Raw genomic sequence first — 27,677 nt, 5'->3', positions numbered from 1 at the left:
ATTTTCCCGCCCTTTTAATGTTTTCCCGCCTTTTTCCCATCGTTTTCCCGCCCTTGTAATGTTTTCCCGCCTTTTTGATGTCGTTTTCCCGCCCTTTTAACCTTTTCCCGCCTGTTTCCCATCATTTCCCTGCCCTTTCAACGTTTTCCCGCCTTTTCCCAGCACGTTCCCGCCCTTTCTTAGCTTTTTCTCACCTTTTCCACACCCTTTTAAATTTTTCCCGCCATTTTCGCGTCATTTCCCCACTCTTTTTAATGATTTCCCGCCTTTTTCCCATCACATTCCCGCCCTTTCTTTGCTTTTTCCCACCTGTTTCCCATCATTTTCCCGCCCTTTCTTAGCTTTTTCCCGCCTGTTTTCCATAATTTTCCCGCCCTTTCTTAGCTTTTTCCCGCCTGTTTCCCATCATTTTACCGCTCTTTTAATGCTTTCCCACCTTTTTTCCCATCTTTTCCCCGCCCTTTTCTTCCTTTTCCCCGCCCTTTTTGACGTTTTCCCGCTTCTTTTTTTTACCTTTTTTCCCTCCTTTTTTGCATCATTCCCCGCCTTTTTAACATTTTCCCGCCTTTTCCCCATCATTTTCCCGCTCTTTTAATGCTTCCCCGCCTTCTCCTCACCATTTCCCCGCCTTTTTAACATTTTCCCGCCTTTTCCCCATCATTTTCCCGCTCTTTTAATGCTTTCCCGCCTTCTCCTCACCATTTCCCCGCCTTTTTAACATTTTCCCGCCTTTTCCTCATCATTTTCCCGCTCTTTTAATGCTTTCCCGCCTTCTCCCCATCTTTTCCCCGCCCTTTTGACATTTCCCCGCCCTTTCTGTCATTTCCCCGCCCCTTTTGTCATTTCCCCGCCCTTTTTGTCATTTCCCCGCCCTTTCTGTCGTTTCCCCGCCTTTTTTTGGTCGTTTTCCCGCGTTTTTTCCCTGTTTTTTTTTGACGTTTTTCCCGCCTTTTCCTCCCTCCGTCCCCTCCCCCCCCCTTTTTTTTTTCCCGCCGCCATGACGTCACGCCGCAGGCCCCACCCCCCAGGTGGCCAAGGGCACTCACGTCCTCATCCCATTGGGCGAGAGCTCGGCCACCGGTTGGACGGCGGAGGAGGAGGAGGGGGAGGAGGAGGAGGGGGCGGAGCCAAGCGGAGGCCACGCCCTCCGCCTCCGCGTCACGGCCCCGCCCCACGCCCCCATTGGCCGCTACCGGCTGAGCGTGCGCACGCGCACCCAGGAGGGCGGGGAGTACGCGGCGCCCTTCGACGAGCGCAATGACGTCATCATCCTCTTCAACCCCTGGTGCCCCGGTGAGAGACCGCTTCTTGGGGCGAAAAAGGGCATTTTTGGGCAAAAAAAAGGGGCTTTTTGGGTGAAAAAAGGGCGTTTTTGGGCAAAAAAGGGAGGATTTGGGAAAAAAAAGGGGCATTTTGGGGGGAAAAAGGGCTTTTTTGGGCAAAAAAGGAAAGGGCTTTTTTTGGCAAAAAAGGGCTTTTTGGGTGAAAAAAAAGGGCATTTTTGGGTAAAAAAGGGCATTTTTGGGTAAAAAAGGGCATTTTGGGGCAAAAAAAGGCTTTTTGGGTGAAAAAAGGGCGTTTTGGGGCAAAAAAGGGCCATTTTTGGGGCAAAAAAGGTGTTTTTGGGTGAAAAAAGGGCAGATTTGGGAAAAAAAAGGGGCATTTTGGGGGGAAAAAGGGCTTTTTTGGGCAAAAAAGGAGAGGGCTTTTTTTGGCAAAAAAGGGCTTTTTGGGTGAAAAAAAGGGCATTTTTGGGTAAAAAAGGGCATTTTTGGGCAAAAAAAGGCTTTTTGGGTGAAAAAAGGGCGGTTTTGGGCAAAAAAGGGCCATTTTTGGGGAAAAAAGGTCTTTTTGGGTGAAAAAAGGGCGGATTTGGGAAGAAAAAAAGGGGCATTTTTGGGGAAAAAGGGCTTTTTGGGTGAAAAAAAGGCAGATTTGGGCAAAAAAAGGGGCATTTTGGGGCAAAAAAAGGGCTTTTTGGGTGAAAAAAGGGCAGATTTGGGCAAAAAAGGGGCATTTTTTGGGGAAAAAGGGTGTTTTTGGGCAAAAAAGGGCTTTTGGGGTGAAAAAAAGGGCTTTTTGGGGCAAAAAAGGGCTTTTTGGGTGAAAAAAGGGCAGATTTGGGAAAAAAAGGGGCATTTTTGGAGGGAAAAAGGGCAGATTTGGGCAAAAAGGGGCTTTTTTTGGGGAAAAAGGGCGTTTTTGGGTGAAAAAAAGGGCATTTTTGGGTAAAAAAGGGCATTTTTGGGCAAAAAAAGGCTTTTTGGGTGAAAAAAGGGCGTTTTTGGGCAAAAAAGGGCCATTTTTGGGCAAAAAAGGTCTTTTTGGGTGAAAAAAGGTCGGATTTGGGCAAAAAAAGGGGCATTTTTGGGGGAAAAGGGCTTTTTGGGTGAAAAAAAAGGGCGTTTTGGGGCAAAAAAGGGCCATTTTTGGGCAAAAAAGGTCTTTTTGGTGAAAAAAGGGCGGATTTGGGCAAAAAAAGGGGCATTTTGGGGGGGGAAAGGGGCATTTTTTGGGGGAAAAGGGATTTTTGGGTGATAAAAGGGCAGATTTGGGCAAAAAAAGAGGGCTTTTTTTTTGGGAAAAGGCAGATTTGGGAAAAAAAAGCTTTTTGGGTGAAAAAAGGGCATTTTTGGGTGAAAAAAGGGCATTTTTGAGCAAAAAAGGGCTTTTTGGGTGAAAAAAGGGCAGATTTGGGCAAAAAAGGGGCATTTTGGGGTGAAAAAGGGTTTTTGGGTGAAAAAAGGTCGGATTTGGGAAAAAAAAGGGGCATTTTTGGGGGAAAAGGGCTTTTTGGGTGAAAAAAAGGGCGTTTTTGGGGAAAAAAGGGCTTTTTGGGTGAAAAAAGGCTTTTTGGGTGAAAAAAGGGCGTTTTTGGGCAAAAAAGGGCCATTTTTGGGGAAAAAAGGTCTTTTTGGGTGAAAAAAGGGCGGATTTGGGCAAAAAAAAGGGGCGTTTTTGGGCGAAAAAAGGGCGTTTTTGGGCAAAAAGGGCGTTTTTGGGCAAAAAAAGCATTTTTGGGTAAAAAAGGGCATTTTTGGGCAAAAAAAGGCTTTTTGGGTGAAAAAAGGGAGGATTTGGGAAAAAAAAGTGGCATTTTGGGGGGAAAAAGGGCTTTTTTGGGCAAAAAAGGAAAGGGCTTTTTTTGGCAAAAAAGGGCTTTTTGGGTGAAAAAAAAGGGCATTTTTGGGTAAAAAAGGGCATTTTTGGGTAAAAAAGGGCATTTTTGGGCAAAAAAAGGCTTTTTGGGTGAAAAAAGGGCGTTTTTGGGCAAAAAAGGGCCATTTTTGGGGCAAAAAAGGTCTTTTTGGGTGAAAAAAGGGCAGATTTGGGCAAAAAAAAGGGCATTTTTTGGGGAAAAGGGGCATTTATTTGGGGAAAAGGGGTTTTTGGGTGAAAAAAGGGCAGATTTGGGCAAAAAAAGGGGCATTTTGGGGGGAAAAGGGCGTTTTGGGGCAAAAAAAGGGGCTTTTTGGGTGAAAAAGGGCAGATTTGGGCAAAAAAGGGGCATTTTGGGGGGGAAAAGGGCAGATTTGGGCAAAAAAAGGGGCATTTTGGGTGAAAAAGGGCATTTTTGGGCAAAAAAGGGCTTTTTGGGTGAAAAAAGGGCAGATTTGGGAAAAAAAAGCTTTTTGGGTGAGAAAAGGGCATTTTTGAGCAAAAAAGGGCTTTTGGGGTGAAAAAAGGGCAGATTTGGGCAAAAAAAGGGGCATTTTGGGGCAAAAAAAGGGCTTTTTGGGTGAAAAAGGGGCAGATTTGGGCAAAAAAGGGGCATTTTTTGGGGAAAAAGGGTGTTTTTGGGCAAAAAAGGGCTTTTGGGGTGAAAAAAAGGCAGATTTGGGGAAAAAAGGGGCATTTTTGGAGGGAAAAAAGGGCAGATTTGGGCAAAAAAGGGGCATTTTTGGGGGAAAAGGGCATTTTTGGGGTGAAAAAGGGCAGTTTGGAGCAAAAAGGAGGCTTTGGGGTCTCTATGACTCTCTATGGGCTTTCTATGGGCCTCTATAGGTCTCTATAGGTCTCTATGGGTGTCTATGGGTCTCTATGGGGTGTCTATGGGTCTCTATGGGTTCCTATAGAGTCTCTATGGGTCCCTATGGGGTCTCTATGGGGTCTCTGTGGGTCTCTATGGATCTCTTGTGGTCCCTATGGGTCTCTATGGAGTCCCTCTAGGTCTCTATGTGTCCCTATAGGTCCCTATGGGTCTCTATGGGTCCCTATGGGTCTCTATGGGTCCCTATGGGGTCTCTGTCTGTTGATATAGGTCCCTATGAGACCCTATGGGGTCTCTATGGGGTCCCTATAGGTCCCTATTGGTCTCTATGGGGTCTCTATGGTTCCCTATGGGTCTCTATGGGGTCTCTATGGTTCCCTATGTGTCCCTATGGTTCCCTATGGGTCTCAATGAGCCCCCTATGGGTCCGTCCCCCCCCCCCCCAGAGGACTCGGTGTTCATGGAGCCCACGTCGGACCTGGCCGAGTACGTCCTCAACGAGAGCGGGCGCATCTTCTACGGCACCGAGGACCAGATCGTCGAGCGCTCCTGGAACTACGGGCAGGTAAAAAAAAAAACCCACCAAAAACACCCAAAAACGCCCTTTTTCCACCCAAAAAACGCCCTCAACGCCGCGGGCACACCGAGACGAGCCGAACGCACCCAAAAACGTGCCGTTTCCACCCGAAATGGGGGTGGAAATGGGGGTGGGAAGGGGACAACCCCATATTGATGTGGTACGGGGTCTACGAGTGATGGAGATGCTGTAAGTGGTCAAAAGGACCCAAAATCGTTGGGTTTTGACCCAAAATGGAGGTGGAAAATGTCATAATAGGGTTGGAGACTCCATAAATGGTCAAAAGGACCCAAAATCGTTGGGTTTTGACCCAAAAATTGAGGTTGAAAACGTCATAATGGGGTTGGAGACTCCATAAATGGTCAAAAGGACCCAAAATCGTTGGGTTTTGACCCAAAATCGAGGTGGAAATGGGGGTTGGAAGGGGACACCCCATATTGATGTGGTATGGGGTCTACGAGTGATGGAGATGCTGTAAGTGGTCAAAAGGACCCAAAATCGTTGGGTTTTGACCCAAAATCGTTGGGTTTTGACCCAAAATTGAGGTGGAAAATGTCATAATGGGGTTGGAAACCTCAAAAGTGGTCAAAAAGAGCCAAAATCGTTGGGTTTTGGCCCAAAAATTGAGGTGGAAAACATCATAATGGGGTTGGGGACCTCAAAAGTGGTCAAGAAGACCCAAAATCGTTGGGTTTTGACCCAAAATCGTTGGGTTTCAACCCAAAAATGGAGGTGGAAAACGTCATAATGGGGTTGGAAACCTCAAAAGTGGTCAAAAAGAGCCAAAATCGTTGGGTTTTGACCCAAAATTGAGGTGGAAAATGTCATAATGGGGTTGGGAACCTCAAAAGTGGTCAAAAAGAGCCAAAATCGTTGGGTTTTGACCCAAAAATTGAGGTGGAAAACATCATAATGGGGTTGGGGACCTCAAAAGTGGTCAAAAAGAGCCAAAATCGTTGGGTTTTGACCCAAAATCGTTGGGTTTTGACCCAAAAATGGAGGTGGAAAACATCATAATGGGGTTGGGGGCCTCAAAAGTGGTCAAGAAGACCCAAAATCGTTGGGTTTTGACCCAAAATCGTTGGGTTTCAACCCAAAAATGGAGGTGGAAAATGTCATAATGGGGTTGGAAACCTCAAAAGTGGTCAAGAGGACCCAAAATCGTTGGGTTTTGACCCAAAATCGAGGTGGAAAACATCATAATGGGGTTGGAAACCTCAAAAATGGTCAAAAAGAGCCAAAATCGTTGGGTTTTGACCCAAAATCGTTGGGTTTCAACCCAAAAATTGAGGTGGAAAACATCATAATGGGGTTGGGGACCTCAAAAGTGGTCAAGAAGACCCAAAATCGTTGGGTTTTGACCCAAAATCGTTGGGTTTCAACCCAAAAATGGAGGTGGAAAATGTCATAATGGGGTTGGAAACCTCAAAAGTGGTCAAGAGGACCCAAAATCGTTGGGTTTCAACCCAAAAATCGAGGTGGAAAATGTCATAATGGGGTTGGGGACCTCAAAAGTGGTCAAAAAGAGCCAAAATCGTTGGGTTTTGACCCAAAATCGTTGGGTTTCAACCCAAAAATGGAGGTGGAAAATGTCATAATGGGGTTGGAAACCTCAAAAGTGGTCAAAAAGAGCCAAAATCGTTGGGTTTTGACCCAAAATCGTTGGATTTTGACCCAAAATCAAGGTGGAAAACATCATAATGGGGTTGGAAACCTCAAAAGTGGTCAAAAAGAGCCAAAATCGTTGGGTTTTGACCCAAAATTGAGGTGGAAAATGTCATAATGGGGTTGGAAACCTCAAAAGTGGTCAAAAAGAGCCAAAATCGTTGGGTTTTGACCCAAAATTGAGGTGGAAAATGTCATAATGGGGTTGGGGACCTCAAAAGTGGTCAAAAAGAGCCAAAATCGTTGGGTTTTGACCCAAAATCGAGGTGGAAATGGGGGTTGGAAGGGGACACCCCATATTGATGTGGTACGGGGTCTACGAGTGATGGAGATGCTGTAAGTGGTCAAAAGGACCCAAAATCGTTGGGTTTTGACCCAAAATCGAGGTGGAAAACATCATAATGGGGTTGGAGACTCCATAAATGGTCAAAAGGACCCAAAATCGTTGGGTTTTGACCCAAAATTAGGGTTGAAAACGTCATAATGGGGTTGGAGACTCCATAAATGGTCAAAAGGACCCAAAATCGTTGGGTTTTGACCCAAAATTGAGGTGGAAAATGTCATAATGGGGTTGGAGACTCCATAAATGGTCAAAAGGACCCAAAATCGTTGGGTTTTGACCCAAAAATTGAGGTGGCAAACATCATAATGGGGTTGGGGACCTCAAAAGTGGTCAAGAAGACCCAAAATCGTTGGGTTTTGACCCAAAATCGTTGGGTTTCAACCCAAAAATGGAGGTGGAAAACATCATAATGGGGTTGGAGACTCCATAAATGGTCGAAAGGACCCAAAATCGTTGGGTTTTGACCCAAAAATTGAGGTGGAAAACATCATAATGGGGTTGGGGACCTCAAAAGTGGTCAAGAAGACCCAAAATCGTTGGGTTTTGACCCAAAATCGTTGGGTTTCAACCCAAAAATGGAGGTGGAAAATGTCATAATGGGGTTGGAAACCTCAAAAGTGGTCAAAAAGAGCCAAAATCGTTGGGTTTTGACCCAAAAATTGAGGTGGAAAACATCATAATGGGGTTGGGGACCTCAAAAGTGGTCAAGAAGACCCAAAATCGTTGGGTTTTGACCCAAAATCGAGGTGGAAAACATCATAATGGGGTTGGAGACTCCATAAATGGTCAAAAGGACCCAAAATCGTTGGGTTTTGACCCAAAATGGAGGTGGAAATGGGGGTTGGAAGGGGACACCCCATATTGATGTGGTACGGGGTCTACGAGTGATGGAGATGCTGTAAGTGGTCAAAAGGACCCAAAATCGTTGGGTTTTGACCCAAAATCGAGGTGGAAAATGTCATAATAGGGTTGGAGACTCCATAAATGGTCAAAAGGACCCAAAATCGTTGGGTTTTGACTCAAAATTAGGGTTGAAAACGTCATAATGGGGTTGGAGACTCCATAAATGGTCAAAAGGATCCAAAATCGTTGGGTTTTGACCCAAAATTGGGGTGGGTCTGACCCCAATGATGTGGGTCTGCCCCATTGATGTGGGTCTGATCCCATTGATTTGGGTCTGGCCCCATTGATGTGGGTCTGATCCCATTGATGTCTATCAGGCCCATTGATGTGGGTCTACCCCATTGATGTGGGTCTGCCCCATTGATGCGGATCTGATCCCATTGATGTGGGTCTGATCCCATTGATTTGGGTCCGGCCCCATTGATGTGAGTCTGATCCCATTGATGTGGGTCTGATCCCATTGATGTGGGTCTGCCCCATTGATGTGGGTCTGCCCCATTGTTGTGGGTCTGATCCCAATGATGTGGGTCTGATCCCATTGATGTGGGTCTGATCCCATTGATGTGGGTCTGATCCCAATGATGTGGGTCTGATCCCATTGATGTGGGTCTGATCCCATTGATGTGGGTCCGATCCCATTGTTGTGGGTCTGGCCCCATTGATGTGGGTCCGGCCCCATTGATGTGGGTCTGCCCCATTGATTTGGGTCTGGCCCCATTGATGTGAGTCTGATCCCATTGATGTGGGTCCGGCCCCATTGATGTGAGTCTGATCCCATTGATGTGGGTCTGCCCCATTGATGTGGGTCTGATCCCATTGATGTGGGTCTGCCCCATTGATGTGGGTCTGATCCCATTGATGTGGGTCTACCCCATTGATGTGGGTCTGATCCCATTGATGTGAGTCTGATCCCATTGATGTGGGTCTGATCCCATTGATGTGGGTCTGCCCCATTGTTGTGGGTCTGGCCCCATTGATGTCTGTCAGCCCCATTGATGTGGGTCTGATCCCATTGATGTGGGTCTGATCCCATTGATGTGGGTCTGATCCCCATTGATGTGGGTCTGATCCCATTGATGTGGGTCTGATCCCATTGTTGTGGGTCTGATCCCATTGATGTGGGTCTGATCCCATTGATGTGGGTCTGCCCCATTGATGTGAGTCTGATCCCATTGATGTGGGTCTGATCCCATTGATGTGGGTCTGCCCCATTGATGTGGGTCCGCCCCATTGATGTGGGTCTGATCCCATTGATGTGGGTCCGGCCCCATTGATGTGAGTCTGATCCCATTGATGTGGGTCTGCCCCATTGATGTGGGTCTGATCCCATTGATGTGGGTCTGCCCCATTGATGTGGGTCTGATCCCATTGATGTGGGTCTACCCCATTGATGTGGGTCTGATCCCATTGATGTGGGTCTGCCCCATTGTTGTGGGTCTGCCCCATTGATGTGGGTCTGATCCCATTGATGTGGGTCTGATCCCATTGATGTGGGTCTGCCCCATTGTTGTGGGTCTGCCCCATTGATGTGGGTCTGATCCCATTGATGTGGGTCTGATCCCATTGATGTGGGTCTGATCCCCATTGATGTGGGTCTGGCCCCATTGATGTGAGTCTGATCCCATTGATGTGGGTCTGATCCAATTGATGTGGGTCTGGCCCCATTGATGTCTGTCAGCCCCATTGATGTGGGTCTACGCCATTGATGTGGGTCTGCCCCATTGATTTGGGTCTGGCCCCATTGATGTGGGTCTACGCCATTGATGTGGGTCTGACCCCATTGACATGGGTCTGACTGCTTTGCTATGGCGCTGCCCCATTGATGTGGGGCTGCCCCATTGCTGTGGGTCCGACCCCATTACTATGGGGCTGCCCAATTGCTATGGGGCTGCCCCATGGCCATGGGGTTGCCCCATTGCTGTGTCTCTGCCCCATTGCTGTGGGTCTGCCCCATTGCTGTGGGTCCGCCCCATTGCTATGGGTCCGCCCCATTGCTGTGTCTCTGCCCCATTGCTATGGGTCCGCCCCATTGCTGTGTCTCTGCCCCATTGCTATGGGTCCGCCCCATTGCCGTGTCTCTGCCCCATTGCTATGGGTCCGCCCCATTGCTATGGGTCCACCCCATTGCTGTGTCTCTGCCCCATTGCTATGGGTCCACCCCATTGCTATGGGTCCGCCCCATTGCTATGGGTCTGCCCCATTGCTATGGGTCCACCCCATTGCTGTGTCTCTGCCCCATTGCTATGGGTCCGCCCCATTGCCGTGTCTCTGCCCCATTGCTAGGGGTCCGCCCCATTGCTATGGGTCCACCCCATTGCTGTGTCTCTGCCCCATTGCTATGGGTCCGCCCCATTGCCGTGTCTCTGCCCCATTGCTATGGGTCCGCCCCATTGCCGTGTCTCTGCCCCATTGCTATGGGTCTGCCCCATTGCCGTGTCTCTGCCCCATTGCTATGGGTCCACCCCATTGCTATGGGTCCGCCCCATTGCCGTGTCTCTGCCCCATTGCTATGGGTCCACCCCATTGCTATGGGTCTGCCCCATTGCCATGTCTCTGCCCCATTGCTATGGGTCCGTCCCATTGCTGTCTCTGCCCCATTGCTATGGGTCCGTCCCATTGCCGTGTCTCTGCCCCATTGCTATGGGTCCGCCCCATTGCTGTGTCTCTGCCCCATTGCTATGGGTCTGCCCCATTGCCGTGTCTCTGCCCCATTGCTATGGGTCCGCCCCATTGCCGTGTCTCTGCCCCATTGCTAGGGGTCCGCCCCATTGCTATGGGTCCACCCCATTGCTGTGTCTCTGCCCCATTGCTATGGGTCCGCCCCATTGCCGTGTCTCTGCCCCATTGCTATGGGTCTGCCCCATTGCCGTGTCTCTGCCCCATTGCTATGGGTCCACCCCATTGCTATGGGTCCACCCCATTGCTGTGTCTCTGCCCCATTGCTATGGGTCTGCCCCATTGCCGTGTCTCTGCCCCATTGCTATGGGTCCACCCCATTGCTATGGGTCCGCCCCATTGCTATGGGTCCACCCCATTGCTATGGGTCCGCCCCATTGCTATGGGTCCACCCCATTGCTATGGGTCCACCCCATTGCTGTGTCTCTGCCCCATTGCTGTGGGTCCACCCCATTGCTATGGGTCCACCCCATTGCTATGGGTCCGCCCCATTGCTATGGGTCCACCCCATTGCTATGGGTCCACCCCATTGCCGTGTCTCTGCCCCATTGCTATGGGTCCACCCCATTGCTATGGGTCCGCCCCATTGCCGTGTCTCTGCCCCATTGCTATGGGTCCACCCCATTGCTATGGGTCCGCCCCATTGCCGTGTCTCTGCCCCATTGCTATGGGTCCACCCCATTGCTATGGGTCCACCCCATTGCTATGGGTCCGCCCCATTGCCGTGTCTCTGCCCCATTGCTATGGGTCTGCCCCATTGCCGTGTCTCTGCCCCATTGCTATGGGTCCGCCCCATTGCTATGGGTCTGCCCCATTGCCGTGTCTCTGCCCCATTGCTATGGGTCCACCCCATTGCTATGGGTCCGCCCCATTGCCGTGTCTCTGCCCCATTGCTATGGGTCCGCCCCATTGCCGTGTCTCTGCCCCATTGCTATGGGTCCACCCCATTGCTATGGGTCCGCCCCATTGCCGTGTCTCTGCCCCATTGCTATGGGTCCACCCCATTGCTATGGGTCCGCCCCATTGCCGTGTCTCTGCCCCATTGCTATGGGTCCACCCCATTGCTATGGGTCCGCCCCATTGCCGTGTCTCTGCCCCATTGCTATGGGTCCACCCCATTGCTATGGGTCTGCCCCATTGCCGTGTCTCTTCCCCATTGCTATGGGTCCACCCCATTGCTATGGGTCCACCCCATTGCTGTGTCTCTGCCCCATTGCTATGGGTCCACCCCATTGCTATGGGTCCACCCCATTGCTATGGCTCCACCCCATTGCTATGGGTCCACCCCATTGCTATGGGTCTGCCCCATTGCCGTGTCTCTGCCCCATTGCTATGGGTCCACCCCATTGCTATGGGTCCACCCCATTGCTATGGGTCCGCCCCATTGCCGTGTCTCTGCCCCATTGCTATGGGTCCACCCCATTGCTATGGGTCCACCCCATTGCTATGGGTCCGCCCCATTGCTATGGGTCTGCCCCATTGCCGTGTCTCTGCCCCATTGCTATGGGTCCGCCCCATTGCTATGGGTCCGCCCCATTGCCGTGTCTCTGCCCCATTGCTATGGGTCCGCCCCATTGCTATGGGTCTGCCCCATTGCCGTGTCTCTGCCCCATTGCTATGGGTCCGCCCCATTGCTATGGGTCTGCCCCATTGCCGTGTCTCTGCCCCATTGCTATGGGTCCGCCCCATTGCTATGGGTCCGCCCCATTGCCGTGTCTCTGCCCCATTGCTATGGGTCCGCCCCATTGCTATGGGTCTGCCCCATTGCCGTGTCTCTGCCCCATTGCTATGGGTCCGCCCCATTGCTATGGGTCCGCCCCATTGCCGTGTCTCTGCCCCAGTTCGATCAGGGGGTGCTCGACGCCTGCCTCTTCATCCTGGACCGCCGAGGGATGCCCCACAGCGCCCGGGGGGACCCAGTGATGGTGGCCAGGGTGGTGTCGGCCATGGTGGGTCCCTATGGGGCGGGGCTATGGGGCGGGGTGGGGTCCTATGGGGCTGGATGGGTCCCTATGGGGCAGGGAGGGCTCCTATGGGGCGGGATGGGTCCCTATGGGGCGGGCCTATGGGGCAGGGTGGGCTCCTATGGGGCTGCATGGGGTCCTATGGGGCGGGATTGGGTCTTAATGATGGGTTCCTATGGGGCGGGATGGGGTCCTATGGGGCAGGATGGGCTCCTATGGGGCTGGATGGGTTCCTATGGGGCAGGGTGGGCTCCTATGGGGCAGGATGGGGTCTTAATGATGGGTTCCTATGGGGCTGGATTGGGTCCTATGGGGCTGGATGGGTTCCTATGGGGCTGGATGGGGTCCTATGGGGCTGGATGGGTTCCTATGGGGCAGGATGGGGTCTTAATAATGGGTTCCTATGGGGCTGCAATGGGTCCTATGGGGCAGGGTGGGCTCCTGTGGGGCTGCATGGGGTCCTATGGGGCAGGATGGGGTCGATGGGCTCCTATGGGGCTGCAATGGGTCCTATGGGGCGGGATGGGGTCTTAATGATGGGATCCTATGGGGCTGGATTGGGTCCTATGGGGCAGGGTGGGCTCCTATGGGGCTGCAGTGGGTCCTATGGGGTGGGATGGGTTCATATGGGGCGGGGTGGGCTCCTATGGGGTGGGATGGGGTCCTATGGGGCAGGGTGGGGTCTTAATGATGGGTTCCTATGGGGCTGGATGGGGTCCTATGGGGCTGGATGGGGTCTTAATGATGGGTTCCTATGGAGCGGGATGGGGTCCTATGGGGCTGGATGGGCTCCTATGGGGCTGCAGTGGGTCCTATGGGGCTGCAGTGGGTCCTATGGGGCGGGATGGGGTCCTATGGGGCAGGATGGGGTCCTATGGGGTGGGATGGGGTCCTATGGGGTGGGATGGGGTCCTATGAAGCAGAATGGGGTCTTAATGATGGGTTCCTATGGGGCTGGATGGGCTCCTATGGGGCTGGATGGGGTCCTATGGGGCAGGACGGGGTCTTAATGATGGGATCCTATGGGGCTGGATTGGGTCCTATGGGGCTGGATGGGTTCCTATGGGGCAGGACGGGGTCTTAATGATGGGATCCTATGGGGCTGGATTGGGTCCTATGGGGCTGGATGGGCTCCTATGGGGCTGGATGGGCTCCTATGGGGCTGCAGTGGGTCCTATGGGGCTGCAGTGGGTCCTATGGGGCAGGGTGGGCTCCTATGGGGTGGAATGGGTTCCTATGGGGCGGGGTGGGCTCCTATGGGGCAGGGTGGGGTCTTAATGATGGGTTCCTATGGGGCTGGATGGGTTGCTATGGGGCTGGATGGGTTCCTATGGGGCAGGATGGGGTCTTAATGATGGGTTCCTATGGGGCGGGATGGGGTCCTATGGGGCTGCAATGGGTTCCTATGGGGCTGGATGGGTTCCTATGGGGCAGGATGGGGTCTTAATGATGGGATCCTATGGGGCTGGATTGGGTCCTATGGGGCTGCATGGGTTCCTATGGGGCAGGATGGGGTCTTAATGATGGGTTCCTATGGGGCTGGATGGGTCCCTAATGGGCGAGGCTATGGGGCGGGGTGGGCTCCTATGGGGCTGCAGTGGGTCCTATGGGGCAGGGTGGGCTCCTATGGGGTGGAATGGGGTCCTATGGGGCTGGATGGGTTCCTATGGGGCAGGATGGGGTCTTAATGATGGGATCCTATGGGGCTGAATGGGGTCCTATGGGGCAGGATGGGGTCCTATGGGGTGGGCCTATGGGGCTGGATGGGGTCCTATGGGGCGGGATGGGTTCCTATGGGGCTGGATGGGGTCCTATGGGGCTGGATGGGGTCCTATGGGGCTGCATGGGTTTCTATGGGGCTGCATGGGTTTCTATGGGGCGGGATGGGGTCCTATGGGGCGGGATGGGGTCTCCATGGGGTTGGGCACCCATTGTCCCCCATTATCCCCCATTGGCCCCATTAGCACCCATTGTCACCCATTAGCACCCTATAGCACCCATTGGTCCCCATTGGCCCCATTAGCACCCATTGGCCCCTTTCCCACCCTATAGCACCCATTACCGCCCCACAGCACCCATAGCACCCATAGCAGTCTGTAGCACCCATTCCCACCCCATAGCACCCATTACCACCCTATAGCACCTTACAGCACCCATAGCAGTCTATAGCACCCATTGCCACCCCATAGCACCCCATAACACCCTATAGCACCCATAGCGCCCCATAGCACCCTATAGCACCCATTCCCACCCCATAGCACCCTATAGCACCCATAGCACCCATTACCACCCCATAGCACCCTATAGCACCCCTTGCATTCTACAGCACTCATTATCATCCTATAGCATCCATTACTACCCATAGCACTCTATAGCACCCATAGCACCCTATAGCACCCTATAGCACCCTATAGCACCCATAGCACCCAATAGCACCCATAGCACCCATTCCCACCCCATAGCACACAATAGCACCCATAGCACCCTATAGCACTCATTCCCATCCCATAGCATCCATTACTCCCCATAGCATCCGATATCAGCCATAGCACTCTCTAGCACCCAATAGCACCTAATGGCACCCATAGCACCCTATAGCACCCAATAGCACCCATAGCACCCATTCCCACCCCATAGCACCCAATAGCACCCATAGCACCCTATAGCCCTCATTCCCATCCCATAGCATCCATTACTCCCCATAGCATCCGATATCACCCATAGCACTCTCTAGCACCCAATAGCACCCTATAGCACCCAATAGCACCCATAGCACCCATTCCCACCCCATAGCACCCAATAGCACCCATAGCACCCTATAGCACCCATTCTCATCCCATAGCATCCATTACTCCCCATAGCATCCGATATCACCCATAGCACTCTATAGCACCCAATAGCACCCTATAGCACCCCATAGCACCCTATAGCACCCATAGCACCCTATAGCACCCACTAGCACCCATAGCACCCATTCCCACCCCATAGCACCCTATAGCACCCATAGCACCCTATAGCCCTCATTCCCATCCCATAGCATCCATTACTCCCCATAGCATCCGATATCACCCATAGCACTCTCTAGCACCCAATAGCACCCTATAGCACCCACTAGCACCCATAGCGGCACCCCTGGCACCCATAGGTGAACTCTCTGGACGACAACGGGGTGCTGGTGGGGAACTGGACGGGGCGCTACGAGCAGGGCACCAACCCGCACTCATTAGCATCCTATAGCATCCATTACTACCCATAGCACTCTATAGCACCCATAGCATCCTATAGCACCCTATAGCACCCTATAGCACCCATAGCACCCAATAGCACCCAATAGCACCCATAGCACCCATTCCCACCCCATAGCACCCAATAGCACCCATAGCACCCTATAGCCCTCATTCTCATCCCATAGCATCCATTACTCCCCATAGCATCCGATATCACCCATAGCACTCTCTAGCACCCATAGCACCCTATAGCACCCACTAGCACCCATAGCGGCACCCCTGGCACCCATAGATGAACTCTCTGGACGACAACGGGGTGCTGGTGGGGAACTGGACGGGGCGCTACGAGCAGGGCACCAACCCGCACTCATTAGCATCCTATAGCATCCATTACTACCCATAGCACTCTATAGCACCCATAGCACTCTATAGCACCCATAGCAGTCTGTAGCACCCATAGCAACCTATAGCACCCAATAGCACCCATAGCACCCATTCCCACCCCATAGCACCCAATAGCACCCATAGCACCCTATAGCACTCATTCCCATCCCATAGCATCCATTACTCCCCATAGCATCTGATATCAGCCATAGCACTCTATAGCACCCATAGCACCCTATAGCACCCAATAGCACCCATAGCGGCACCCCTGGCACCCATAGGTGAACTCTCTGGACGACAACGGGGTGCTGGTGGGGAACTGGACGGGGCGCTACGAGCAGGGCACCAACCCGCACTCATTAGCATCCTATAGCATCCATTACTACCCATAGCACTCTATAGCACCCATAGCACCCTATAGCACCCCATAGCACCCTATAGCACCCATAGCACCCAATAGCACCCATAGCACCCATTCCCACCCCATAGCACTCTATAGCACCCATAGCACCCTATAGCACTCATTCCCATCCCATAGCATCCATTACTCCCCATAGCATCCGATATCACCCATAGCACTCTGTAGCACCCCATAGCACCCTATAGCACCCATAGCACCCAATAGCACCCATAGCACCCATAGCACCCATTCCCACCCCATAGCACCCAATAGCACCCATAGCACCCTATAGCACTCATTCCCATCCCATAGCATCCATTACTCCCCATAGCATCCGATATCACCCATAGCACTCTATAGCACCCATAGCACCCTATAGCACCCTATAGCACCCAATAGCACCCATAGCACCCATTCCCACCCCATAGCACCCAATAGCACCCATAGCACCCTATAGCACTCATTCCCATCCCATAGCATCCATTACTCCCCATAGCATCCGATATCAGCCATAGCACTCTCTAGCACCCAATAGCACCCTATAGCACCCACTAGCACCCATAGCGGCACCCCTGGCACCCATAGGTGAACTCTCTGGACGACAACGGGGTGCTGGTGGGGAACTGGACGGGGCGCTACGAGCAGGGCACCAACCCGCACTCATTAGCATCCTATAGCATCCATTACTACCCATAGCACTCTATAGCACCCATAGCACCCTATAGCACCCCATAGCACCCTATAGCACCCATAGCACCCAATAGCACCCATAGCACCCATTCCCACCCCATAGCACTCTATAGCACCCATAGCACCCTATAGCACTCATTCCCATCCCATAGCATCCATTACTCCCCATAGCATCCGATATCACCCATAGCACTCTGTAGCACCCCATAGCACCCTATAGCACCCATAGCACCCAATAGCACCCATAGCACCCATAGCACCCATTCCCACCCCATAGCACCCAATAGCACCCATAGCACCCTATAGCACTCATTCCCATCCCATAGCATCCATTACTCCCCATAGCATCCGATATCACCCATAGCACTCTATAGCACCCATAGCACCCTATAGCACCCTATAGCACCCAATAGCACCCATAGCACCCATTCCCACCCCATAGCACCCAATAGCACCCATAGCACCCTATAGCACTCATTCCCATCCCATAGCATCCATTACTCCCCATAGCATCCGATATCAGCCATAGCACTCTCTAGCACCCAATAGCACCCTATAGCACCCACTAGCACCCATAGCGGCACCCCTGGCACCCATAGGTGAACTCTCTGGACGACAACGGGGTGCTGGTGGGGAACTGGACGGGGCGCTACGAGCAGGGCACCAACCCGCACTCATTAGCATCCTATAGCATCCATTACTACCCATAGCACTCTATAGCACCCATAGCACCCTATAGCACCCAATAGCACCCATAGCACCCATTCCCACCCCATAGCACCCAATAGCACCCATAGCACCCTATAGCCCTCATTCCCATCCCATAGCATCCATTACTCCCCATAGCATCCGATATCACCCATAGCACTCTCTAGCAGACAATAGCACCCTATAGCACCCACTAGCACCCATAGCGGCACCCCTGGCACCCATAGGTGAACTCTCTGGACGACAACGGGGTGCTGGTGGGGAACTGGACGGGGCGCTACGAGCAGGGCACCAACCCGCACTCATTAGCATCCTATAGCATCCATTACTACCCATAGCACTCTATAGCACCCATAGCACCCTATATCACCCTATAGCACCCAATAGCACCCATAGCACCCATTCCCACCCCATAGCACCCTATAGCACCCATAGCACCCTATAGCACTCATTCCCATCCTATAGCATCCATTACTCCCCATAGCACTCTATAGCACCCATAGCACCCTATATCACCCTATAGCACCCAATAGCACCCATAGCACCCTATAGCACCCAATAGCACCCATAGCACCCATTCCCACCCCATAGCACCCAATAGCACCCATAGCACCCTATAGCACTCATTCCCATCCCATAGCATCCATTACTCCCCATAGCATCCGATATCACCCATAGCACTCTCTAGCACCCAATAGCACCCTATAGCACCCACTAGCACCCATAGCGGCACCCCTGGCACCCATAGGTGAACTCTCTGGACGACAACGGGGTGCTGGTGGGGAACTGGACGGGGCGCTATGAGCAGGGCACCAACCCGCACTCATTAGCATCCTATAGCATCCATTACTACCCATAGCACTCTATAGCACCCATAGCACCCTATAGCACCCAATAGCACCCATAGCACCCATTCCCACCCCATAGCACCCTATAGCACCCATAGCACCCTATAGCCCTCATTCCCATCCTATAGCATCCATTACTCCCCATAGCACTCTATAGCACCCATAGCACCCTATAGCACCCAATAGCACCCATAGCACCCATTCCCACCCCATAGCACCCTATAGCACCCATAGCACCCTATAGCCCTCATTCCCATCCCATAGCATCCATTACTCCCCATAGCATCCGATATCAGCCATAGCACTCTCTAGCACCCAATAGCACCCTATAGCACCCACTAGCACCCATAGCGGCACCCCTGGCACCCATAGGTGAACTCTCTGGACGACAACGGGGTGCTGGTGGGGAACTGGACGGGGCGCTACGAGCAGGGCACCAACCCGCACTCATTAGCATCCTATAGCATCCATTACTACGCATAGCACTCTATAGCACCCATAGCACCCAATAGCACCCATAGCACCCTATAGCACCCATAGCACCCATTCCCACCCCATAGCACCCAATAGCACCCCTAGCACCCTATAGCCCTCATTCCCATCCCATAGCATCCATTACTCCCCATAGCATCCGATATCAGCCATAGCACTCTCTAGCACCCAATAGCACCCTATAGCACCCACTAGCACCCATAGCGGCACCCCTGGCACCCATAGGTGAACTCTCTGGACGACAACGGGGTGCTGGTGGGGAACTGGACGGGGCGCTACGAGCAGGGCACCAACCCGCACTCATTAGCATCCTATAGCATCCATTACTACCCATAGCACTCTATAGCACCCATAGCACCCTATAGCACCCAATAGCACCCAATAGCACCCATAGCACCCATTCCCACCCCATAGCACCCAATAGCACCCATAGCACCCTATAGCACTCATTCCCATCCCATAGCATCCATTACTCCCCATAGCATCCGATATCACCCATAGCACTCTCTAGCAGCCAATAGCACCCTATAGCACCCATAGCACCCTATAGCACCCAATAGCACCCATAGCACCCATTCCCACCCCATAGCACCCTATAGCACCCCTAGCACCCTATAGCCCTCATTCCCATCCCATAGCATCCATTACTCCCCATAGCATCCGATATCACCCATAGCACTCTCTAGCACCCAATAGCACCCTATAGCACCCATAGCACCCTATAGCACCCAATAGCACCCATAGCACCCATTCCCACCCCATAGCACCCTATAGCACCCATAGCACCCTATAGCCCTCATTCCCATCCCATAGCATCCATTACTCCCCATAGCATCCGATATCACCCATAGCACTCTCTAGCACCCAATAGCACCCTATAGCACCCACTAGCACCCATAGCGGCACCCCTGGCACCCATAGGTGAACTCTCTGGACGACAACGGGGTGCTGGTGGGGAACTGGACGGGGCGCTACGAGCAGGGCACCAACCCGCACTCATTAGCATCCTATAGCATCCATTACTACCCAGAGCACTCTATAGCACCCCATAGCACCCTATAGCACCCATAGCACCCTATAGCACCCATAGCACCCATAGCACCCATTACCATCCTATAGCACCCAATAGCACCCATAGCACCCTATAGCACTCATTCCCATCCCATAGCATCCATTACTCCCCATAGCATCCGATATCACCCATAGCACTCTCTAGCACCCAATAGCACCCTATAGCACCCATAGCACCCTATAGCACCCAATAGCACCCATAGCACCCATTCCCACCCCATAGCACCCTATAGCACCCATAGCACCCTATAGCCCTCATTCCCATCCCATAGCATCCATTACTCCCCATAGCATCCGATATCAGCCATAGCACTCTCTAGCAGCCAATAGCACCCTATAGCACCCAATAGCACCCATAGCGGCACCCCTGGCACCCATAGGTGAACTCTCTGGACGACAACGGGGTGCTGGTGGGGAACTGGACGGGGCGCTACGAGCAGGGCACCAACCCGCACTCATTAGCATCCTATAGCATCCATTACTACCCATAGCACTCTATAGCACCCATAGCACCCTATAGCACCCCATAGCACCCTATAGCACCCAATAGCACCCATAGCACCCATTCCCACCCCATAGCACCCAATAGCACCCCTAGCACCCTATAGCCCTCATTCCCATCCCATAGCATCCATTACTCCCCATAGCATCTGATATCACCCATAGCACTCTATAGCACCCAATAGCACCCAATGGCACCCATAGCACCCTATAGCACCCAATAGCACCCATAGCACCCATTCCCACCCCATAGCACCCAATAGCACCCATAGCACCCTATAGCACTCATTCCCATCCCATAGCATCCATTACTCCCCATAGCATCCGATATCGCCCATAGCACTCTCTAGCACCCAATAGCACCCTATAGCACCCATTCCCACCCCATAGCACCCAATAGCACCCATAGCACCCTATAGCACTCATTCCCATCCCATAGCACCCAATAGCACCCATAGCACCCTATAGCCCTCATTCCCATCCCATAGCATCCATTACTCCCCATAGCATCCGATATCAGCCATAGCACTCTCTAGCAGCCAATAGCACCCTATAGCACCCAATAGCACCCATAGCACCCATTCCCACCCCATAGCACCCAATAGCACCCATAGCACCCTATAGCACTCATTCCCATCCCATAGCATCCATTACTCCCCATAGCATCCGATATCACCCATAGCACTCTGTAGCACCCCATAGCACCCTATAGCACCCATAGCACCCAATAGCACCCATAGCACCCATAGCACCCATTCCCACCCCATAGCACCCAATAGCACCCATAGCACCCTATAGCACTCATTCCCATCCCATAGCATCCATTACTCCCCATAGCATCCGATATCACCCATAGCACTCTCTAGCACCCAATAGCACCCTATAGCACCCAATAGCACCCATAGCACCCATTCCCACCCCATAGCACCCTATAGCACCCATAGCACCCTATAGCACTCATTCCCATCCCATAGCATCCATTACTCCCCATAGCATCCGATATCACCCATAGCACTCTCTAGCAGCCAATAGCACCCAATAGCACCCAATAGCACCCATAGCACCCATTCCCACCCCATAGCACCCAATAGCACCCATAGCACCCTATAGCACTCATTCCCATCCCATAGCATCCATTACTCCCCATAGCATCCGATATCACCCATAGCACTCTCTAGCACCCAATAGCACCCAATGGCACCCATAGCACCCTATAGCACCCAATAGCACCCATAGCACCCATTCCCACCCCATAGCACCCAATAGCACCCATAGCACCCTATAGCCCTCATTCCCATCCCATAGCATCCATTACTCCCCATAGCATCCAATATCACCCATAGCACTCTATAGCACCCATAGCACCCTATAGCACCCACTAGCACCCATAGCGGCACCCCTGGCACCCATAGGTGAACTCTCTGGACGACAACGGGGTGCTGGTGGGGAACTGGACGGGGCGCTACGAGCAGGGCACCAACCCGCACTCATTAGCATCCTATAGCATCCATTACTACCCATAGCACTCTATAGCACCCATAGCACCCTATAGCACCCTATAGCACCCTATAGCACCCATAGCACCCTATAGCACCCAATAGCACCCATAGCACCCATTCCCACCCCATAGCACCCAATAGCACCCATAGCACCCTATAGCCCTCATTCCCATCCCATAGCATCCATTACTCCCCATAGCATCCGATATCACCCATAGCACTCTCTAGCACCCAATAGCACCCTATAGCACCCAATAGCACCCATAGCGGCACCCCTGGCACCCATAGGTGAACTCTCTGGACGACAACGGGGTGCTGGTGGGGAACTGGACGGGGCGCTACGAGCAGGGCACCAACCCGCACTCATTAGCATCCTATAGCATCCATTACTCCCCATAGCACTCTATAGCACCCATAGCACCCTATAGCACCCTATAGCACCCAATAGCACCCATAGCACCAGTTCCCACCCCATAGCACCCTATAGCACCCATAGCACCCTATAGCACTCATTCCCATCCCATAGCATCCATTACTCCCCATAGCATCCGATATCACCCATAGCATCCTATAGCACTCTATAGCACCCATAGCACCCATAGCACCCTATAGCACCCAATAGCACCCATAGCACCCATTCCCACCCAATAGCACCCATAGCACCCTATAGCACTCATTCCCATCCCATAGCATCCATTACTCCCCATAGCATCCGATATCAGCCATAGCACTCTCTAGCACCCAATAGCACCCTATAGCACCCAATAGCACCCATAGCACCCATTCCCACCCCATAGCACCCAATAGCACCCATAGCACCCTATAGCACTCATTCCCATCCCATAGCATCCATTACTCCCCATAGCATCCGATATCAGCCATAGCACTCTCTAGCACCCAATAGCACCCTATAGCACCCAATAGCACCCATAGCACCCATTCCCACCCCATAGCACCCAATAGCACCCATAGCACCCTATAGCACTCATTCCCATCCCATAGCATCCATTACTCCCCATAGCATCCGATATCAGCCATAGCACTCTCTAGCAGCCAATAGCACCCTATAGCACCCAATAGCACCCATAGCACCCATTCCCACCCCATAGCACCCAATAGCACCCATAGCACCCTATAGCACTCATTCCCATCCCATAGCATCCATTACTCCCCATAGCATCCGATATCACCCATAGCACTCTGTAGCACCCCATAGCACCCTATAGCACCCATAGCACCCAATAGCACCCATAGCACCCATAGCACCCATTCCCACCCCATAGCACCCAATAGCACCCATAGCACCCTATAGCACTCATTCCCATCCCATAGCATCCATTACTCCCCATAGCATCCGATATCACCCATAGCACTCTCTAGCACCCAATAGCACCCTATAGCACCCAATAGCACCCATAGCACCCATTCCCACCCCATAGCACCCTATAGCACCCATAGCACCCTATAGCACTCATTCCCATCCCATAGCATCCATTACTCCCCATAGCATCCGATATCACCCATAGCACTCTCTAGCAGCCAATAGCACCCAATAGCACCCAATAGCACCCATAGCACCCATTCCCACCCCATAGCACCCAATAGCACCCATAGCACCCTATAGCACTCATTCCCATCCCATAGCATCCATTACTCCCCATAGCATCCGATATCACCCATAGCACTCTCTAGCACCCAATAGCACCCAATGGCACCCATAGCACCCTATAGCACCCAATAGCACCCATAGCACCCATTCCCACCCCATAGCACCCAATAGCACCCATAGCACCCTATAGCCCTCATTCCCATCCCATAGCATCCATTACTCCCCATAGCATCCAATATCACCCATAGCACTCTATAGCACCCATAGCACCCTATAGCACCCACTAGCACCCATAGCGGCACCCCTGGCACCCATAGGTGAACTCTCTGGACGACAACGGGGTGCTGGTGGGGAACTGGACGGGGCGCTACGAGCAGGGCACCAACCCGCACTCATTAGCATCCTATAGCATCCATTACTCCCCATAGCACTCTATAGCACCCATAGCACCCTATAGCACCCTATAGCACCCTATAGCACCCAATAGCACCCATAGCACCCATTCCCACCCCATAGCACCCTATAGCACCCATAGCACCCTATAGCACTCATTCCCATCCTATAGCATCCATTACTACCCATAGCACTCTATAGCACCCATAGCACCCTATAGCACCCAATAGCACCCTATAGCACCCTATAGCACCCAATAGCACCCATAGCACCCATTCCCACCCCATAGCACCCAATAGCACCCATAGCACCCTATAGCACTCATTCCCATCCCATAGCATCCATTACTCCCCATAGCATCCGATATCACCCATAGCACTCTGTAGCACCCCATAGCACCCTATAGCACCCATAGCACCCAATAGCACCCATAGCACCCATAGCACCCATTCCCACCCCATAGCACCCTATAGCACCCATAGCACCCTATAGCACTCATTCCCATCCCATAGCATCCATTACTCCCCATAGCATCCGATATCACCCATAGCACTCTCTAGCACCCAATAGCACCCTATAGCACCCAATAGCACCCATAGCACCCATTCCCACCCCATAGCACCCTATAGCACCCATAGCACCCTATAGCACTCATTCCCATCCCATAGCATCCATTACTCCCCATAGCATCCGATATCACCCATAGCACTCTCTAGCAGCCAATAGCACCCAATAGCACCCAATAGCACCCATAGCACCCATTCCCACCCCATAGCACCCAATAGCACCCATAGCACCCTATAGCACTCATTCCCATCCCATAGCATCCATTACTCCCCATAGCATCCGATATCACCCATAGCACTCTCTAGCACCCAATAGCACCCAATGGCACCCATAGCACCCTATAGCACCCAATAGCACCCATAGCACCCATTCCCACCCCATAGCACCCAATAGCACCCATAGCACCCTATAGCCCTCATTCCCATCCCATAGCATCCATTACTCCCCATAGCATCCAATATCACCCATAGCACTCTATAGCACCCATAGCACCCTATAGCACCCACTAGCACCCATAGCGGCACCCCTGGCACCCATAGGTGAACTCTCTGGACGACAACGGGGTGCTGGTGGGGAACTGGACGGGGCGCTACGAGCAGGGCACCAACCCGCACTCATTAGCATCCTATAGCATCCATTACTCCCCATAGCACTCTATAGCACCCATAGCACCCTATAGCACCCTATAGCACCCTATAGCACCCAATAGCACCCATAGCACCCATTCCCACCCCATAGCACCCTATAGCACCCATAGCACCCTATAGCACTCATTCCCATCCTATAGCATCCATTACTACCCATAGCACTCTATAGCACCCATAGCACCCTATAGCACCCAATAGCACCCTATAGCACCCTATAGCACCCAATAGCACCCATAGCACCCATTCCCACCCCATAGCACCCAATAGCACCCATAGCACCCTATAGCCCTCATTCCCATCCCATAGCATCCATTACTCCCCATAGCATCCGATATCACCCATAGCACTCTCTAGCACCCCATAGCACCCTATAGCACCCACTAGCACCCATAGCGGCACCCCTGGCACCCATAGGTGAACTCTCTGGACGACAACGGGGTGCTGGTGGGGAACTGGACGGGGCGCTACGAGCAGGGCACCAACCCGCACTCATTAGCATCCTATAGCATCCATTACTACCCATAGCACTCTATAGCACCCATAGCACCCTATAGCACCCAATAGCACCCATAGCACCCATTCCCACCCCATAGCACCCAATAGCACCCATAGCACCCTATAGCCCTCATTCCCATCCCATAGCATCCATTACTCCCCATAGCATCCGATATCACCCATAGCACTCTCTAGCACCCACTAGCACCCTATAGCACCCATAGCACCCATAGCGGCACCCCTGGCACCCATAGGTGAACTCTCTGGACGACAACGGGGTGCTGGTGGGGAACTGGACGGGGCGCTACGAGCAGGGCACCAACCCGCACTCATTAGCATCCTATAGCATCCATTACTACCCATAGCACTCTATAGCACCCATAGCACCCAATAGCACCCCATAGCACCCTATAGCACCCAATAGCACCCAAAGCACCCATTCCCACCCCATAGCACCCTATAGCACCCATAGCACCCTATAGCCCTCATTCCCATCCCATAGCATCCATTACTCCCCATAGCATCCGATATCAGCCATAGCACTCTCTAGCACCCAATAGCACCCAATAGCACCCAATAGCACCCATAGCACCCATTCCCACCCCATAGCACCCAATAGCACCCATAGCACCCTATAGCCCTCATTCCCATCCCATAGCATCCATTACTCCCCATAGCATCCGATATCACCCATAGCACTCTCTAGCACCCAATAGCACCCTATAGCACCCACTAGCACCCATAGCGGCACCCCTGGCACCCATAGGTGAACTCTCTGGACGACAACGGGGTGCTGGTGGGGAACTGGACGGGGCGCTACGAGCAGGGCACCAACCCGCACTCATTAGCATCCTATAGCATCCATTACTACCCATAGCACTCTATAGCACCCATAGCACCCTATAGCACCCATAGCACCCAATAGCACCCATAGCACCCATTCCCATTCCATAGCACCCTATAGCACCCATAGCACCCTATAGCCCTCATTCCCATCCCATAGCATCCATTACTCCCCATAGCATCCGATATCAGCCATAGCACTCTCTAGCACCCAATAGCACCCTATAGCACCCACTAGCACCCATAGCGGCACCCCTGGCACCCATAGGTGAACTCTCTGGACGACAACGGGGTGCTGGTGGGGAACTGGACGGGGCGCTACGAGCAGGGCACCAACCCGCACTCATTAGCATCCTATAGCATCCATTACTACCCATAGCACTCTATAGCACCCATAGCACCCTATAGCACCCTATAGCACCCAATAGCACCCATAGCACCCTATAGCACCCAATAGCACCCATAGCACCCATTCCCACCCCATAGCACCCTATAGCACCCATAGCACCCTATAGCCCTCATTCCCATCCCATAGCATCCATTACTCCCCATAGCATCCGATATCAGCCATAGCACTCTCTAGCACCCAATAGCACCCTATAGCACCCACTAGCACCCATAGCGGCACCCCTGGCACCCATAGGTGAACTCTCTGGACGACAACGGGGTGCTGGTGGGGAACTGGACGGGGCGCTACGAGCAGGGCACCAACCCGCACTCATTAGCATCCTATAGCATCCATTACTACCCATAGCACTCTATAGCACCCATAGCACCCTATAGCACCCCATAGCACCCTATAGCACCCAATAGCACCCATAGCACCCATTCCCACCCCGTAGCACCCAATAGCACCCATAGCACCCTATAGCCCTCATTCCCATCCCATAGCATCCATTACTCCCCATAGCATCCGATATCACCCATAGCACTCTCTAGCAGCCAATAGCACCCTATAGCACCCACTAGCACCCATAGCGGCACCCCTGGCACCCATAGGTGAACTCTCTGGACGACAACGGGGTGCTGGTGGGGAACTGGACGGGGCGCTACGAGCAGGGCACCAACCCGCACTCATTAGCATCCTATAGCATCCATTACTCCCCATAGCACTCTATAGCACCCATAGCACCCTATATCACCCTATAGCACCCAATAGCACCCATAGCACCCATTCCCACCCC

General features: G+C 52.6%; 1 protein-coding gene across 1 annotated transcript in view; it reads left to right on the top strand.

Annotated features, from left to right (window-relative positions):
* The window catches only part of LOC133264128 (protein-glutamine gamma-glutamyltransferase K-like), a gene marked incomplete at its 5' end in the record, with an annotated part of 55,703 nt that overhangs the window by 8,417 nt on the left and 19,609 nt on the right, over positions 1–27,677 (top strand). The window contains 3 exons of the mRNA XM_061444054.1: positions 1,015–1,293; positions 4,438–4,556; positions 11,997–12,104. Coding sequence (XP_061300038.1) covers positions 1,015–1,293; positions 4,438–4,556; positions 11,997–12,104 — 506 coding nt within the window. The remainder of the gene's footprint in view (positions 1–1,014; positions 1,294–4,437; positions 4,557–11,996; positions 12,105–27,677) is intronic.

The sequence above is a fragment of the Pezoporus flaviventris genome, unplaced genomic scaffold (assembly GCF_033815535.1).
Source record: "Pezoporus flaviventris isolate CSIRO_AGI_PZ_B2104156 unplaced genomic scaffold, CSIRO_AGI_Pfla_v1 ptg000637l, whole genome shotgun sequence".
NCBI classification, from domain to species: Eukaryota; Metazoa; Chordata; class Aves; order Psittaciformes; family Psittacidae; genus Pezoporus; species Pezoporus flaviventris.
This window is presented reverse-complemented; position numbering and strand designations above follow the sequence as displayed.